At 36.6% G+C, this 16,276-nt stretch overlaps 2 protein-coding genes across 3 annotated transcripts in view; one reads left to right on the top strand and one right to left on the bottom strand.

The window, feature by feature from the left end:
* Positions 1-308: 308 nt before the first annotated feature.
* Positions 309-8,688, top strand: LOC106881665 (uncharacterized). Of its 2 annotated transcripts, none has more exons than XM_014932131.2 (2): positions 309-661; positions 7,738-8,688. In XM_014932131.2, the coding sequence occupies exon 2, from the start codon at positions 7,748-7,750 to the stop codon at positions 8,177-8,179; it is 432 nt and encodes a 143-aa protein (XP_014787617.1). In that variant the 5' UTR covers positions 309-661; positions 7,738-7,747; the 3' UTR covers positions 8,180-8,688. The 2 variants fall into 2 exon arrangements, with proteins under 2 accessions (XP_014787617.1, XP_052828659.1); XM_052972699.1 differs by lacking the exon at positions 309-661 and adding an exon at positions 1,166-2,219.
* Positions 8,689-15,243: 6,555 nt separating this feature from the next.
* LOC106881668 (protein PIF) overlaps positions 15,244-16,276 on the bottom strand; it is a 49,564-nt gene continuing 48,531 nt past the window's right edge. Inside the window, exon 9 of the mRNA XM_014932134.2 lies at positions 15,244-15,469. Within this exon, the coding sequence (XP_014787620.1) occupies positions 15,431-15,469 (39 nt within the window). The 3' untranslated portion in view covers positions 15,244-15,430. The remainder of the gene's footprint in view (positions 15,470-16,276) is intronic.

Here is a 16,276-nt window from a genome sequence, read left to right as displayed (position 1 = left end):
AAAATTTCATAAAAAAGACACCTATTTTCTGAAAGTTATGAGGAAACAAAGCCGACCTTTGTGAATTTTTCAGAATCCCCTTCCCGCCCACTCCCCTTAAAAATTTTCCAAGAAATTCCGTTATAATCAATCTGTACCAACTGAAGTATATTTGTAAAAAAAAAAAATTTTTTTAAAAAATCTTTAAAAAATACCAATTTTTCTGGAAGTTATGAAGAAACAAATTCGATGGTGGTGGCTCACACACTTGTGTGTGTCTAAATTCATTTCCTTTTTCCATCTAACAAGAAAATTTCAATTACTTTCATTTTTTTTTTTTGCGCAGTTTATTCAGTACCTCATCCTATAACTTGATTTTCCAAATTTCATGCCATTGGTCCATTTGACTTACTTCCCTTAGTTCATTTCATATTCCTCTGGTCTTATTAGAAGGCAAAAACAACAACGAAAGGAAGATGAAAATTTAAAATAACCAAAAAACAAAATCAGCATCCCCTATCCTGTCGCTCGGGCTAGTTTTAAACTGCGTGCTATAACAAGACAATACCGGTGTTTTGTTTTTGTTTGTTTTTCTAACCGTCGTTTCTGCTACCTCGCCGTGCTCTCTTTCGCTGCCTTACTTACTCTGTTGTATTTTGTTTTAATTGTATATTATTCCAAGGTAAGCACATCAAATATTTAATAATTTTATTTGCAAAATTTTAATTTTCGATTATATATAAATGAAAAAAAAAACATCCAACTCAAAATTTCTAAACTGTAACGCCAGTTATCGTTAGCAAGTGCTTGTCATACAAATTTAAACGGGCACTTTTGTTATCGTTTGTGAATGAACCAACCAGTTTTGTGTATTATTCTTTTTTTGTCATGCTTACATGGATGTTATATGCAATTGTAGCTTTCGTTTAAGGGCAGTGAAAATAATAAAGAATGGTTGAAAGACAGCCGAATCATTTAAAGCGTCATAAGTGAATACATTACTATATCTAGAGGTACCTCCCATCGACTTTGTTTCCTAATAACTTTCTGAAAAAAATACATATTTTTAAACGAAATTTTGCAGGGATACACTTTTCGAGGGTGTAGATTACAATTATGCTGATAACATTAAAAAAAAAAAAAGAAGACCACTTCGGTCATTTCGGTTCAGTGTTCAAATCCAATCGACGGTCTGGTTCGTGTTTAATTTCTCCAAGTTTTACTGACCACGTACTTGTTATGTGTATGGCTGAGCTGGTCTATTAGCATTTCCCCATTTCTGCGATAATTGGCCACACCCTCCTTGTATGCTAAACAAAGAAACCATTATTGTTGATACAGTGGTGACCGACGTGGAGCGAAGCCGATATTGCGACGTAAAACCTTTTCCTTCAAAATTCCCAGCCCCGCATAACAAAGACATTTGTCGAACGCAGTGTAGACCTAGTCGTAAATAGGAATAATTTCACTTCATTTCTCAATCTTCATACAACTGTCTTCCCAGTTTACAAATACATGTGTGAACATCACATAAATTCTCCCCTTTTACCACACGTTCGTAGCCTTCGTACCTAATGGATGAATATTTCCCCTTACGGGTTCCCCATCTATATTTTCTATTTTCCTTTTTATTGTTGCTTAACCTCTTTTCAGCCCTCGCTGAACAAACTTCTGACCGAATGTGTCCAGCCTTACTATTCTAGTCTTTTTTTTTGGTCTGATATTGGATAACATAATCCTAAACAATGTGTCTCCTTTCTTTTAAGACAGTCGTATATGATTTGATTTGGCTATTTATTTGCTTGTAGGTCGAAGGACTATACATTAGTCCCCCCACCAAAAAAAAAAAGAAAAAACTTGGACTGCGACTATACTGGGTCACCGCCAGTACTTATATTTAAAATCTAGTACTTATTCTATTGGTCTCTTTTGTCGAACTGCAAAGTTACAGAGACTTAAACAAATCAACACCAATTGTCAAATGGCAGGGAAAGGCACAAATACAAAAGCGCACATACAAATTCGACAGGCTTTCACACAGTTTCCGTCTACCAAGTTCACTCACAAGGCATTGGTTAGCCTGCGGCTGTAGTAGTTGAAGACATTTGTCTGAGGTGCTGTGCAGTGAGACTGAACCCGAAGCTATGTGGTTGTGAAGCGATCATCTTAACCACACCCCATGCCTTTTATTTAAAAAAGTACAAAAAAAAATTGGAGAGCACGCACGCGTGTATGTACGTGTACGTATATATATTTATATGAAGCGTTTTTATCTCATTTTTAAAAGAATATTTGTCCCATCTGTCTCCTGTCAATTGCCAACGATTTTATCAATTTTTAAAATGCATTTTTGCTTTCATATAATGTGCCAAATAAACATTGCTTTTGTTGTTAGTCAAAATAATGTGTAATTTTCATTGCTTTTCTTGCAGCTGCTGTTTCTTCAATCTAAGAAAGATGACCATTATTAGCACTTTATTAACATTGGTTCCCCTTGGCATTTTAGCAACTCTTCAAACAGTTGTTATATTTTCTTTTGATGGAATTTGGTAGACATAAACTATACAAACCCCCTACGTGTATGTGTGTGTGTGTGTGTGTGTACTTTCACACACATACTCATGTTTGTCTGTCAGAGTAATGAGGATCATCTAGTCATCCTTAAAGCATGGTGACTTTGTTTAAAGTGAAGAATAGTTGCGCACCATCAACTTCACTCTGTCATATGTGACCATCTTCAATCCAGTGGCAAGACCAGTTCAAGAAGATAAGAGATGGAAACAGATGCAGTGGATGACCACGATATCCACATCTTATGCTCTTCACTCTTCAATGCCTTGCTGCAGCATTTCGCCCCTCTGTTGATCTATGATGGTTTCTTGCACACAGTGTGCTGGATCCAGTCTTTATTTGCATTGGTGGGCAAACCTTAATAGGCTAATTAACTCATAGCTGAGACCCTGACAGGTGCTACTACCCTGGATCAGTGTAGACCTAAGAGGTTGTTCCACACTCTTCAGAACCCTGGAGCTCCCAAGCCAGACTTCTCTTCCTCACAATTGGGTTTGGGACATTGGAGAAACAAGTCTGGTCCCACACAGACTTCTTCACCAAGTCTTGCATCATCACATCTCTGTTCTATTCAACTGAGACAAGGATCTCATATCAATGTTAAAAATCAAAACACTTAAATGGTATCACTTGAAATGTCCAAGGCATATATTGGATATCAGCTGGAAATTTTTTATGTCTGACTCAAAAGAGTTGGAAAATACAGGTTGTCTCATCATATGTGACGGGTTAGTCATGTCATTCATCTTGATAATTCCAGGCTCCTGAATTAAAATGTCATGGTGAATTAGTTCTTAGTAACTGTCCACAGTACAAACCAAAGATGAAATTTCATGATGCCACAATAATATATGCTTAAATCCTTGAATATTATCACTGTTAATTAGTAACATTTTGTGCTGAATACAAGCAAAAAGAACAATGTGAAGTTTGAGAAAAATCAAAATGCCCAAGCATTGCTGTAGGTGTTGGTATCATGATAAAAGCACCCAATACATTCTGTGAAATGGTTGGTATTATGAAGGGCATCTAGCCATAGAAATAGACTATGGAACCTGGTGTGGACCCAGGCCTTGCCAGTTCCTGTCAAGCCATCCAAGCCATGCCAGCATGGAAGACAAACATTAAATGTTGATGATGTTGATATGGTAGAAGATCAAGAGGTGATCTCAATTGCACTGTTTATAGTTACATCACACTTTCAAATGCCATCCATGAAAGGTTGCAGCTGAAGACCAACACGTGATGCTTTTATGCCAACAGTTATACTGGAACAGTGCTGTCCTTTACATCCAAATGTGTGTTAGTTACTGCTGAACTGAAAATCCATTTCAGACAGATGCACAATAACAGAGTTGCTGTTAATGAGATACATGACAAAATTCCATGCTACATTCATCACAAAAAAAATAGTAATAATAGGTGCAGGTATGGCTGTGTGGTAAGACGCTTGCTTCTGAGTTCAGTCCCATTGTATGGCAACTTGGGTGAGTGTCTTCTGCTATGGCCTCAGGCTGACTGAAGCCTTGAGAGTAGATTTGGTAATATGGAAACAGAAAGAAGCCTGTCATGTGTGTGTGTGTGACTTTGTGTCTGTTTTTGTCCCCACCCCACTTGACAACTGGTGTTGGTGTGTTTATATATCCATAACTTAGCTTGTTTGGCAAAGGGGCCAAGAGAATAAGTACCAGGCTTAAAAAAAAAAGTACTGGGGTCAATTCATTCGAATTAAAATTCTTTAAGGCGGTGCTCCAGCATGGTCACAGTTTCGTGACTGAAACAAATAAAAGACAATAACTTAAAACTAAATTAGGGCTAGGTAGTCATCCGTGACTACACACATACACACCTCTTTTACTATTCTCTTTTTCATGTAGCTGTGTTTTATACTCTGTATTCTTCATGTAACTATGGCTGTTGTTATTGTCTTTTCTTAATTATCTTAACCCTTGTTTTCTGTCTCTTTTACCCTTTTCTGCTAAATTGTGCACCCGAGCACATTTTATGGAGTGGTATCAAAAAGTTCCTGGACTAGTTCTGTAGTGCACCAACAGGTGGCAGCACACAGTTGCGTGTTCAGTGAGAGTTAGCAGTGACCTTCATGAGGCAGTGTGCTGAGTGACATTGCAGTGTTTACTTTGCAAGTTGTGAAATTTGTGTTTTTGTGGATCACATGTATGATGAATTCTGCGATTTGTCACAGACAGGAACAAAGAGCCAACGTGAAATTTTGTGTTAAACTTGGGAAGTCTGCTACAGAGACATTGAGCATGCTTCGGCAAGCTTATGGTGATGAGGCAATGGGTCATGTGCAATGTTTCGAGTGGCACAGGCACTTCAAAAACAGAAGAATGTCCCTGGAAGACCTACCATGAGCATCACCCCTGGCAATGCGACATTGGGCATTGAGAATTCATCCTCAGGGCTGGACCATCAATCAAGCGATCTACTGTGATGCTTTGAAGCATTTGAGTGAGGACATTCGGCGAAAGCAACCAGATTCTTCATGATGACAATGTACCCTATTACTGAGCTCTCCTCACTCATTAGTTTCTTACCAAAAACAACATGGCATTGCTTCTGCACCTGCCCTATTCACCAGATTTAGTAGCTCTTCCCCAAGATGAAAATGCAGCTATTTTAACACCGTTGTCGAGATCCAGAGTGAATTGCAGAAGTTCCTCAACTTTCTATTGGAAAACGACTTCCAAGCCAGACTCCAAAAGTGACAGGAACACCAGGACTGGTGTATTGCTGTAACTATTTTGAAAGAGATGATGTTAAAACTTAATTAAATAAGTTATTCTTTATTAAACATAGCTAGTCCAGAAACCTTTTGATACCACCTTGTACAATAAACTCATACACACACACACACACTCACACATAATCTCATGTGTCCACGTTTATGTTTACATTGATCTAAATAAAACAAGTGTTATGTTGTATGCCTATCTATCCATAGTGGAGGCACAATGGCCGAATGGTTAGGGCAGCGGACTTGCGGTCGTAGGATCGTGGTTTCGATTCCCAGACTGGGCGTTGTGAATGTTTATTGAGCGAAAACACCTAAAGCTCCACGAGGCTATGGCAGGGGATGGTGGCGAACCCTGCTGTACTCTTTCACCACTACTTTCTCTCACTCTTACTTCCTGTTTCTGTTGTGCCTGTAATTCAAAGGGTCAGCCTTGCCACACTGTGTCACGCTGAATATCCCCGAGAACTACGTTAAGGGTACACGTGTCTGTGGAGTGCTCAGCGACTTGCACGTTAATTTCACGAGCAGGCTGTTCCGTTGATCGGATCAACTGGAACCCTCGTCGTCGTAAGCGACGGAGTGCCAACAACAACTATCTATCAATAGTCTAGAAGTTCAACAAGTGGAGTTGATGAAATATCTAATGTAAAGTACTGGAGTACTAGGATTGATGTGGTTGACCAAATCTTGAAGTTTGTGTTGTAGAATGGTTATTGTCCAACAAAAGAAACTAGTCGAAGTATCTAAAGATTATCCTGAAGAAAGGCCTTTAATGGTTTTTTTTTCAATATCTGACATAACAAAAATAGTTGAATGCTTGATAAGAACATAACATTGAATTTAGTTTTTGTATGTTTTAAGTTGAATCCTGTCAGTGTTGATTTTCCTTTTTCTTCTCCCAGGAACAATGAACTAAGTCATGTGCTAGTGTTGACCCAGTCAATTATGGTGGTTTAACACAAATGTAAAAGTCAATATTTGAGGGTTCATGCGAAGTTCCTTAGTAGCCTAGTATCTGAATGAAATTTATTTGTACTTTACAAAGGAGATTAAAAAAAAAAAAAAAAGGGCTGACCAATGGCTTGTGAGTGAATTTGGTAAACTATGTGGAAACCTAAATATATGTTTCTCTGTCCCAACCCTTCACGACTTGTTAACCGGTGTTGGTTTGTTTATGCTCCTATAAGTTAGCAGTTTGGCAAAACAGACTGATAGAATAAGTATCAAACAAAAACAAAATATAAATACTGGGTCGATTTGTTAGATGAAAAGTGGTGCCCTAGCATGGTCACAGTCCAGTGACTGAAACAAAAGATGAAATATTTATTCAGCTATAATATAACTTCTATAATGGCTAAATCTAAAGAATTAGTTGAAATAAAGGTTAGTTGTTACTCTTACATCTCCCACAGTTATTATAAGAGTTATCTCTCTTTGACAATTTACTTGCTATGTGTGGGAAATATTTACATTTGCGTAGATCAGTTGTTCTCTCTGGGGTCCATATGACCCTTTGGTTTCCATATAAGATTTTGTTAAAGTTTATGTGCAATAAATTAGTTACACTTCTACAATACACAAAATGTTTTAACAATTTTTTTAATGCTATTCTTATAGTATTCTGTTGTGTCTGGGGAGAGTCATTTTCTTATTGTGCCTTAAAATTTAACACACACACCGTTAAAATTTCCACTTATTTCTAAATTTTAAGGCACAATAAGAAAATGACTCTCCCCAGACACAACAGAATATGCTTCAACACACGAAATCACATAAAAAATCTTGCAAACCAAATCCAAAAACGAAATAATTCTTATAGTATTTAATTATAAAAACATAAGTTTTTAGACATTGAATGGTTACAAGGGTCTATCCGAGTAAAATAGATATCAAAGGGATCCATAGAACCACTATTGTAGATGCTGCTTGTTTTTCTACTCAAAAACATGGATTACTGAGTGAGGAAGCAAAAGTCAAAAGAAATGACTTTAGTTGGAAATAGCAAACACTAAGGTACCTTTATTCTTATTTTTCTTTTATAACAAGGATCAATTAGTGTATGTGGTTATCTTCACCTATGGTCCTGAATGTTGAGTAGTGACTGAAAGAGCAAAACAAAGTTTGTTTAATGAGGGCTGGCGTGGGGTTAGGCGACAATAAAAGGAAAACGGAAAATATAGGTGGGAAACCCATAAGGAAAAATATTAATTCGTTAGGTATGACGCTTATGAGTTTCTGTACAAAGATAACAGAAGTCCAGAAGAAAAAAAAAAAAAAAATTACTGTTCATTACTGCTTCTTTATCTCTTTACTTTTTATTTTTTGTTTTGTTCTTTGAATTAGAGAAATTAAGGACAACTAAAACAAGAAATTTTTAAATCACTGAAAATATTGAAATAAATGATTTCTATATTTCTGTTGTTCTTCAGGTGCAAACAAATGGCGGAAGAGACAAAAATTACCAAACCTTCTAATGGTGCTGACCAAACAACGTGCAATAAATGTTCACAGGATGGTGAAAGTTCTGTAAAAGACTGTGACCAATGCCAACCAGTGCCAAAGCAATTATCTTCTGATACTGTAAATTCTCCCTCAGAACCTGATGTGTTGCAGTCATATAAACAGAAAGCATGGTACCAGAAATTTGTAATTGTGCTTGATAGCGAGGATGAGGATGGAAGTGATAAAGAATGTAGTGATTGTGATAGTGGTTATAATGAATGTGATGAGGAAAATACTGAAAAGACCAGTGATAGTAAACCAAATTCTCTTCCTTCTTCAATTGATCCCAAAGAACTTGAGGCTTTGGAAGAATTGTTCAAAAACACAGACTGGATGGGTTCTGGATTAAAACAATCTTGTGAACAATAAATATTTCACTGCGTTGGGTTATACAAATCCATTTCATCGAACAGTATTTTCTTCCTTTACAATGGCTCCAACTGTATATTCTACCAAGAACTCATCTCAGTCCATTCATCAACTTCACACAGAAAAAAGAGGCCCTCCCTCCAATTTCCTCATATCTATTACACATGATTTAATTTGAAAGAATGTCTTTCATTCTTGAGAGGAGGAATTTTTTAACATTTTAGATAAATTCTAATTATTCCATGAAGATATTTTCATTATTCATTCCAAATAAATGTATATAATTTTAAACTTGAACATTATATCTGCTAATAATGATGATGGAAGATATATAACAAAACTCTAATTTTGAAATGTACAGTAAGCACTGCAGTGCGTTACAAAATTGTCGGAATAACTGGGTTTTTTTTCTAAACAAAATAATTTGTGCATATTTAAAACTAACTTGCATTTTAATTATTTTTAAAAAATAAATTCACCATCTAAATCATGGTTTATGAAATTTAGAATGTGATGTTTTGAATTAATCGTGCTTTGTCTTGTAGTTTTGAGATTTCAATGATGTGATTGCTTATTTTTAGAGTGATATTGCTAGGTAGGTGCTAGAGGCTGGACCTGGCCAGCTTGAACATAAAACATGTAGAATATTTGTACCAAATATGGCCAGTCTAAATGCTAAAGGGCAGATATGGCCAGTCTAAATGCTAAAGGGGTAGTAGCATGGCTGAATTAGTACAGTGTTGACCAAAATACCTTGCATAAATGCATCCATTTATATTTTGAGTTCAAATTCCACTGGGGCTGATTTTTACATTCCATACTTTCGGTGTTGGTCAAATAAAGTACCACTCAAGTACTGGAGTTGATATTATTGGCTACAAATTTGAGGCTTTATACCTATGTTAGAAATCATTAATGGTTTAAAAGTAATATTTCATCATCATCATTTTACTTTTTCTTTGTTTTTCCATGCCTGCATGAAGTAGAGCAGTCAGTTTTCTTTAACAAGGTGTCTTGCCACTTGTTACAGTCCTTTGTGAAGTTCAGCCTCCTATGATTAGCTTTTACCACTTTTTTTTTTTGCATCGTCTTTGGTCTTTCTCTTTTGCAGGTTTATTCCATTAGGATTACTGAGCAACTTCAACCATTTATTTTTATTTATAAAGTAAAAAAAAAAAAATTAAAAAGGAAAACAAATAGGTGCAGGAGTAGCTGTGTGGTAAGTAGCTTGCTTACCAACCACATGGTTCCAGGTTCAGTCCCACTCGTGGCACCTTGGGCAAGTATCTTCTATTATAGCCTCGGGCTGACCAAAGCCTTGTGAGTGGATTTGGTAGACGGAAACTGAAAGAAGCCTGTCATATATATGTATATATATATATATGTGTGTTTGTTTATGTTTGTGTCTGTGTTTGTCCCCCCACCATCACTTGACAACCGATGCTGGTGTGTTTACGTCCCCGTAATTTAGCAGTTCGGCAAAAAGAGACCGATAGAATAAGTACTAGGCTTACAAAGAATAAGTCCTGGGGTTGATTTGATTCGACTAAAGGCGGTGCTCCAGCATGGCCGCAGTCAAATGACTGAAACAAGTAAAAGAGTAAGAGTAAAGAGTATTCACTTGGTTATGTATTATAACTTAGTCTTCTTGAATACACTGAAACTTAGATATAGGAGTTTGCATAATGTGATCTCAGAGAAATGGCAAGAGCCAAATTCTATCTACTCACATCAGTTGTTACCTGTCAAGGCACTACATCCTTCAAAACCTCCATGCTTCCTGAAATTCACCAACAGTACACATGATGCTTCCCACTCATCATGTGACCTGTTAACACGAGGCCAAAGAGTTGTTTCTTAAAAGTAATTGGATTGGTAATACCTTTTAACCAGCTATTGTTGCTATTTGTTGTTTAACTCCATTTCACCCTGACAGAACAGGCTTACATTAAAAAACATTCCAACCTTGACCACCATATTTTATTTGGAGTATCTATGTCTACATTATCCATATCCTTCCTTGTTGAAAATTGTTGGGGATTTTCCTTTGAATGAGAAGTAGCTACTGTTTCTAGCAGGTTCATCCATTAGATCAAACTAGTCTTTTTCTTTTATGTCAGAGCATAAGTAAATAAATGCCAAAGGTTTTAGTCTGTGATCTTATATTCTCAGCTCTTGTGCTTTGCCATTAATAAATCTTCCTCTAGCTAAGCTGTAAACCTTTCCTTGTCTTGTGTATCACATGAAATACAGGACATATTCCTTAGAATCTGTGTACCATACTTGACAAACACCCAATTTTTTTCAACCATTAGAGTAACTTGTGTCTTATGAAAGGAAAGCTTTATGAAAACAAGCATGACCATTTGAGATAAATTTATGAAAATGCTTTGGATAAACAAGTAGTTAAAATTACTGGGTATATCTGTATCGTCTGGTCTTGTTACTACCACCAGAATAAAGAAGGGGTACACAACCCTCAAATACAATCATAGGTCATGTCTTCAATATTGCTTACAATTTCTTCAAAAGCTTAAGCCTAAGAAAGTTTTGATATTCTTATTGTAAGAAATATTGTCGTTGTTGTTGGCACTCCGTAGCTTACGACGTCGAGGGTTCCAGTTGATCCAATCAACGGAACAGCCTGCTCATGAAATTAACGTGCAAATCGCTGAGCACTCCACAGACACGTGTACCCCTAACGTAGTTCTCGGGGATATTCAGTGTGACACAGTGTGACAAGGCCGACCCTTTGAATTACAAGCACAACAGAAACGGGAAGTAAGAGTGAGAGAAAGTTGCAGTGAAAGAGTACAGCAGGGTTCGCCACCATCCCCTGCCGGAGCCTTGTGGAGCTTTAGGTGTTTTCACTCAATAAAAACTCACAACGCCCGGTCTGGGAATCGAAACCGCGATCCTATGACCGCGAGTCCGCTGCCCTAACGACTGGGCCATTGCGCCTCCACTGTAAGAAATATAACTTTATCCATAAACTCACTGACTGTGAAGTTAAGATGTTTGATTTCTAACTTCTTGTTGAGGAGTTTAAATAGCCAATGTGATGTACCAGTAGTCAAGGTTTATTACTGTTCATGATTCAGTTGCTTCACTCCAGCACACTTCTGATTTAGCAGATGTATGATCAAAGGCAATCCATCTCTGACTATCCAGTCTTTTTTTTTTTTTTTCCCTATGTGCAAGGAGTTCAGGACAGCTTTATCTAGTATGTCTTTTTTTATTTTTAAGATGGTAGGGTGTGATTTGTGGAAGATTTGGTTGCTTTTTCTAGCATGTCTGTGGACCATGTAGAAGTTTTCCTTGGAAATTGTTACCACTAGACTGTCAAAGATATGTATCTACTGGAAGTGAAAGAACAGCTGTATTAGAAAGACTTGCTGATTTACATATCAATATGTTGGGAAATTTGTCCTGTGTGAAATGTTTAAATATATTGCCGATGGTGTGCATGCACCAGGTTTTTATCTGTTACTTGTTTCAGTCATTGGATTGCAGCCATACTAGGTCATTCAATTTGAAGGGTTTGGTCAAACAAATCAATCCCAGTACTAATTTAATTCTGGTACTTAGTCTATTGGTCTCTTTTGTTGAACCACTAAGTTACAGGGACACAAGCAAATTAACACCAGTTATCAAGTGGTGGTGGTGGGACTAGCACACACACATGTATATATATCTATATACAATAGGCTTCAACACGGTTTCCAAGTCACTCACAAGACATTAGTCTGCCCAGGGCTATAGCAGAAAATACTTGTCCAAGGTACTGTACAGTAGGCGCAGGAGTGGCTGTGTGGTAAGTAGCTTGCTTACCAACCACATGGTTTCGGGTTCAGTCCCACTGCGTGGCACCTTGGGCAAGTGTACTATAGCCTCGGGCCGACCAAAGCCTTGTGAGTGGATTTGGTAGATGGAAACTGAAAGAAGCCCGTCGTATATATGAATGTGTGTTTGTGTGTCTATGTTTGACCCCTACCATCGCTTGACAGCCGATGCTGGTGTGTTTACGTCCCCATAACCTAGCGGTTCGGCAAAAAGAGACCGATAGAATAAGTACTAGGCTTACAAAGAATAAGTCCTGGGGTCGATTTTCTCGACTAAAGGCGGTGCTCCAGCATGGCCACAGTCAAATGACTGAAACAAGTAAAAGAGAGAGAGAGAGTAGGTAAAAATCAACAACAAAAATTATGAGATTGTGGGTTCAATTCTACAGCATGGCATCTTAGGAAAAGTGTTTTAGGTTAGGCACAAGGTTAGCAATTTTGATGGAAGGAGATTAATTGATTATGATGACTGATTCTAGTATTTGGCTGGTACATTATTTTATCGACCCTGGAGGGACGAAAGGCAAAGCTGGCTCTAATGGGATTAGAACTCAGAATGTAAAGAACTGATATACAAATAACTCAGTATTTGTGTGATGTTCTAATGATTTTGCCAGTCCTCCACTCTTCATAATTGTTTCTTATATAAGCAAAATGGCTTACATCAGTTCAATTGTTGGTAGAAATCAGAAAAGCAGAAGCCATTTAGAGTGAAAAGAAGTTTAGTAAGGTGAGAGAAGTGTGGAAGTAGTCCAATGATTGAAACCAGTAAAAGAACAAAAGAATATATGAAGTATAATTGCTGTGATGTTAAGGTTTTCAAATACTGACTACATGGTTATGAGTTCAAACCTTGCAACTGAACAAGGTAATTACATTACTCTGAGTAATGAAACTTAGTGATTTATTTTTTATAACATGTTAATTTTTCACATGTATTGTATAATAATATTGTACATCTACTTGTACGTTTTGACATTCTGAGTTCAATTACCACCAAGATTGACTTTGTCTTCCATCCTTTCGGGGTTGATAAAATAAGTACCAGTTAGGTACTGGGGTCGATGTAATTGACTTACACCCTCCCATGAACTTGCTGGCCTTGTACCAAGATTTGAAAGTAATATTGTATATTTACTTAGTGGTTCTCTCATCACTACTTTAGCAAGTGCTGTAAAGACTATGCTTTGCCAATGAGGACTAATAAGACTGAAACATGCCTGGAGCTATCCACCCCCATGCATACCAAAATGATTAAAATAATATTAGTTATTGAGCTAATGTCTTTTTCTCGTTACATTTAACTTTTAATGCTCACAGTGTTAATACCAATGTAATTATTACTTGCTCAATTTTGACAGGCTAAAAACAGAAAGGAAGAAAGAAAAAGCATTTCAATAATCAGTCAAATGATAAATGGTAGGGATGGTATTTAGCAGTAAAATCATTTGCTCTAACAGAACAATCCCAGAAAGTCAAAGCACAGAATTAAGTACCACTGAGCATTTAGACAAGTAATCTACCAATTCTGGAATTTCACTACGGTTTATATATACAATTATTAATCGATGCAGTTGTAATCCTACTTTCAAAATATTGTTTAACGAAACGAGTTGTTGGGGGTATCCATATCCACAGACATAAAAATATGAATGTTGTGTCAAATAAGATGTAACCTTCAGAATGTTATCAACCTGCTTGAGACTGCTCACGAGCTCTATAATACAAACTTCCTGTTCCATCAAAATTTCATTTTAATTATATTCTCTATGCCAGTTTAATAATGATTTCAAATTTTGGCATAAGGCCAGCAATTTCAGGTGAATGGAGTAAGCCAATTACATCAACCCCAGTATCCAACTGGTACTTATTTTATTAACCCTGAAAGAATGAAAGAAAGTTGACCTTGGCAGAAATTGAACTCAGAATGTAAAGATGGATGAAATGCTGCTAAGCATTTTCCCCACTGTGCTAACAACTCTGCCAGCTTGCTGCCTTAATGATGACAAAGTTATGGCAGTTTAATAATGACAAATTTATTTTACTAAATTCTTCGTTATTTTCAAAATAATATTCTACTTTCATTTCTCTTTTCTTTGTTGTTTGCCAGATTAACATAGGATTAACTATCATCTACTTCTAAAGGATTGCTTTTGGCTAAACTCTGAGCTTAGCATTATGATTAAAAAAAAAAATGAGCTTCATAGCATCCCATTTTCTTCATAAATATATCAGGCCCTTGAAACAAAAGCAGACTAACATAAATTCCTTTCCAGTGTTGTTGCTGTTCTTCAAGTTAGTTCTAACCAAGAAAACCTATAGCACACAAGCAGTCTACAGAATAACTGACATATTTGTTCTGAATATGATGTATCTCTACCTAGCTGATGACTGTAAGGCACCCACTAGCATATAGCATACAATGTAGTGAAACAGTCTGGACGCATATTCTTTCTACTGCCCAGTCTGTTTCTGAATGTACTTGAAAGTGTTGTCTTGAATGATGGACATTCTGATAAGTTATCACTACAAATTTAAGGTGTTATCAATCTTGTTTTTGTTGAAAATGTAATTAATCATACATCCATGTTTGAAAAAAAAAACTTTTGATTTTCACACTCTGCAATTTTTGTACTTTAACATCTTAAAGTGTTGGTGTCTCCTTAAATACAAGGGGGTGCTGAAGAGTTCCTGGTTTTAAAGGTATTGTGAAAAGCCTGGTTGGAGGCCCAACCTTCCAAGTTCTTTTACAGGGCTAAGCACAACTGAAGGACCACTACAATAGGTGTATGAATCTGAGAGCGGAATATGTTGAATAAAATCATAATTTACTGATTCTCCTCTATTTCCTTTTACCCAAAGACAGGGACTTTTCAGCATCCTCTCATATATCAGGCAAGGGCCTGATATATTTATGAAGAAAATGGGATGCTATGAAGCTCATTTTTTTTTAATCATAATGCTAAGCTCAGAGTTTAGTCAAAAGCAATCCTTTAGAAGTAGATGATAGTTAATCCTATGTTAATCTGGCAAACAACAAAGAAAAGAGAAATGAAAGTAGAATATAATTTTATATTTCTGAGATGAGGAATTTATCTTATGTTTACTGTTTATATTAGTCAGGCAATCTTGATTGTTGCTTATATAAAATGTAAAGCAAAATAAAGCAATAGCACTTATTACTTTTAATACAAAACATGCAAAATAACAAAGTCATACACATTTTACAGCCATATTTTATGTTATATAGTTGTTTTTTTTAATTTTGAAGATTACAGTTTTTTTTATATAACATCAACAATTTATTTTTAAAGAATAAACTACATTTTAAATGAAATATATGGACTTTCCCATGGAAGAAAGCTATTGGTCATGATTCCTTGTTGTTGTTGTTATTATTTGGTATCCATTAAAAGTATTCCTCTGGAGTACATTTAAAAAACTGCAACTAAACAGAAAGCATCAAATGATAAGATATCAAAACAATTAACATAATTTATGCAAATGTATGAAAAAAATGACAGCAATTTTAAAACAACATAGAAATTGAATAATGTTCCAAAATACATTAAGTTGTTGGTGGGTACTATTTAAAACTTATAGAATGAGGTGTTGCTGTTTCAACTAAATAAAAATTTTTTTTGTCTTTGGTCAGTAACTGTTACTTCCTATTTGCTTCTATCTAGAAATCAAAGGAAATCACTACTATACCCTTCAAACTTTGTTTTTGTGACCTGGACATCAATGTTTTGAAACTGACCTATTTTCCATTACATTTCAGACAGTTTCAGCACTGAGTTGCTGAAGTAGAAATATCGTTATAACAAATATTCTGCTCAATACCACAGATTTGCTTGTCAGTTGATTGACAGTGAAGGTGCATGGCTCAGTGGTGAGAGTGTCGAGCTTACTATCGTGAGGTTGTGAGTACGAATCCCGGACCGGGCTGCGTGTTGTGTTCCTGAGTAAGACACTTTATTTCACGTTGCTTCAGTTCACTCAGCTGTAGAAATGAGTTGCGATGTCACAGGTGCCAAGCTGTATCGGTCTTTGCCTTTCCCTTGGATAACACTGGTGGCGTGGACAGGGGAGGCCGGTACGCATGGGTGACTGCTGGTCTTCCATAAGCACCTTGCCCGGACTTGTGCCTGGGAGAGTAACTTTCTAGGTGCAATCCCATGGTCAGTCATGACCGAAGGGGGTCTCAGCTCAGATTGACCTTAACCACTAATGCCATTTTGTATTTTGTATAAGA

Source organism: Octopus bimaculoides, chromosome 14 (genome assembly GCF_001194135.2).
Source record: "Octopus bimaculoides isolate UCB-OBI-ISO-001 chromosome 14, ASM119413v2, whole genome shotgun sequence".
NCBI lineage: Eukaryota > Metazoa > Mollusca > Cephalopoda > Octopoda > Octopodidae > Octopus > Octopus bimaculoides.
This window is presented reverse-complemented; position numbering and strand designations above follow the sequence as displayed.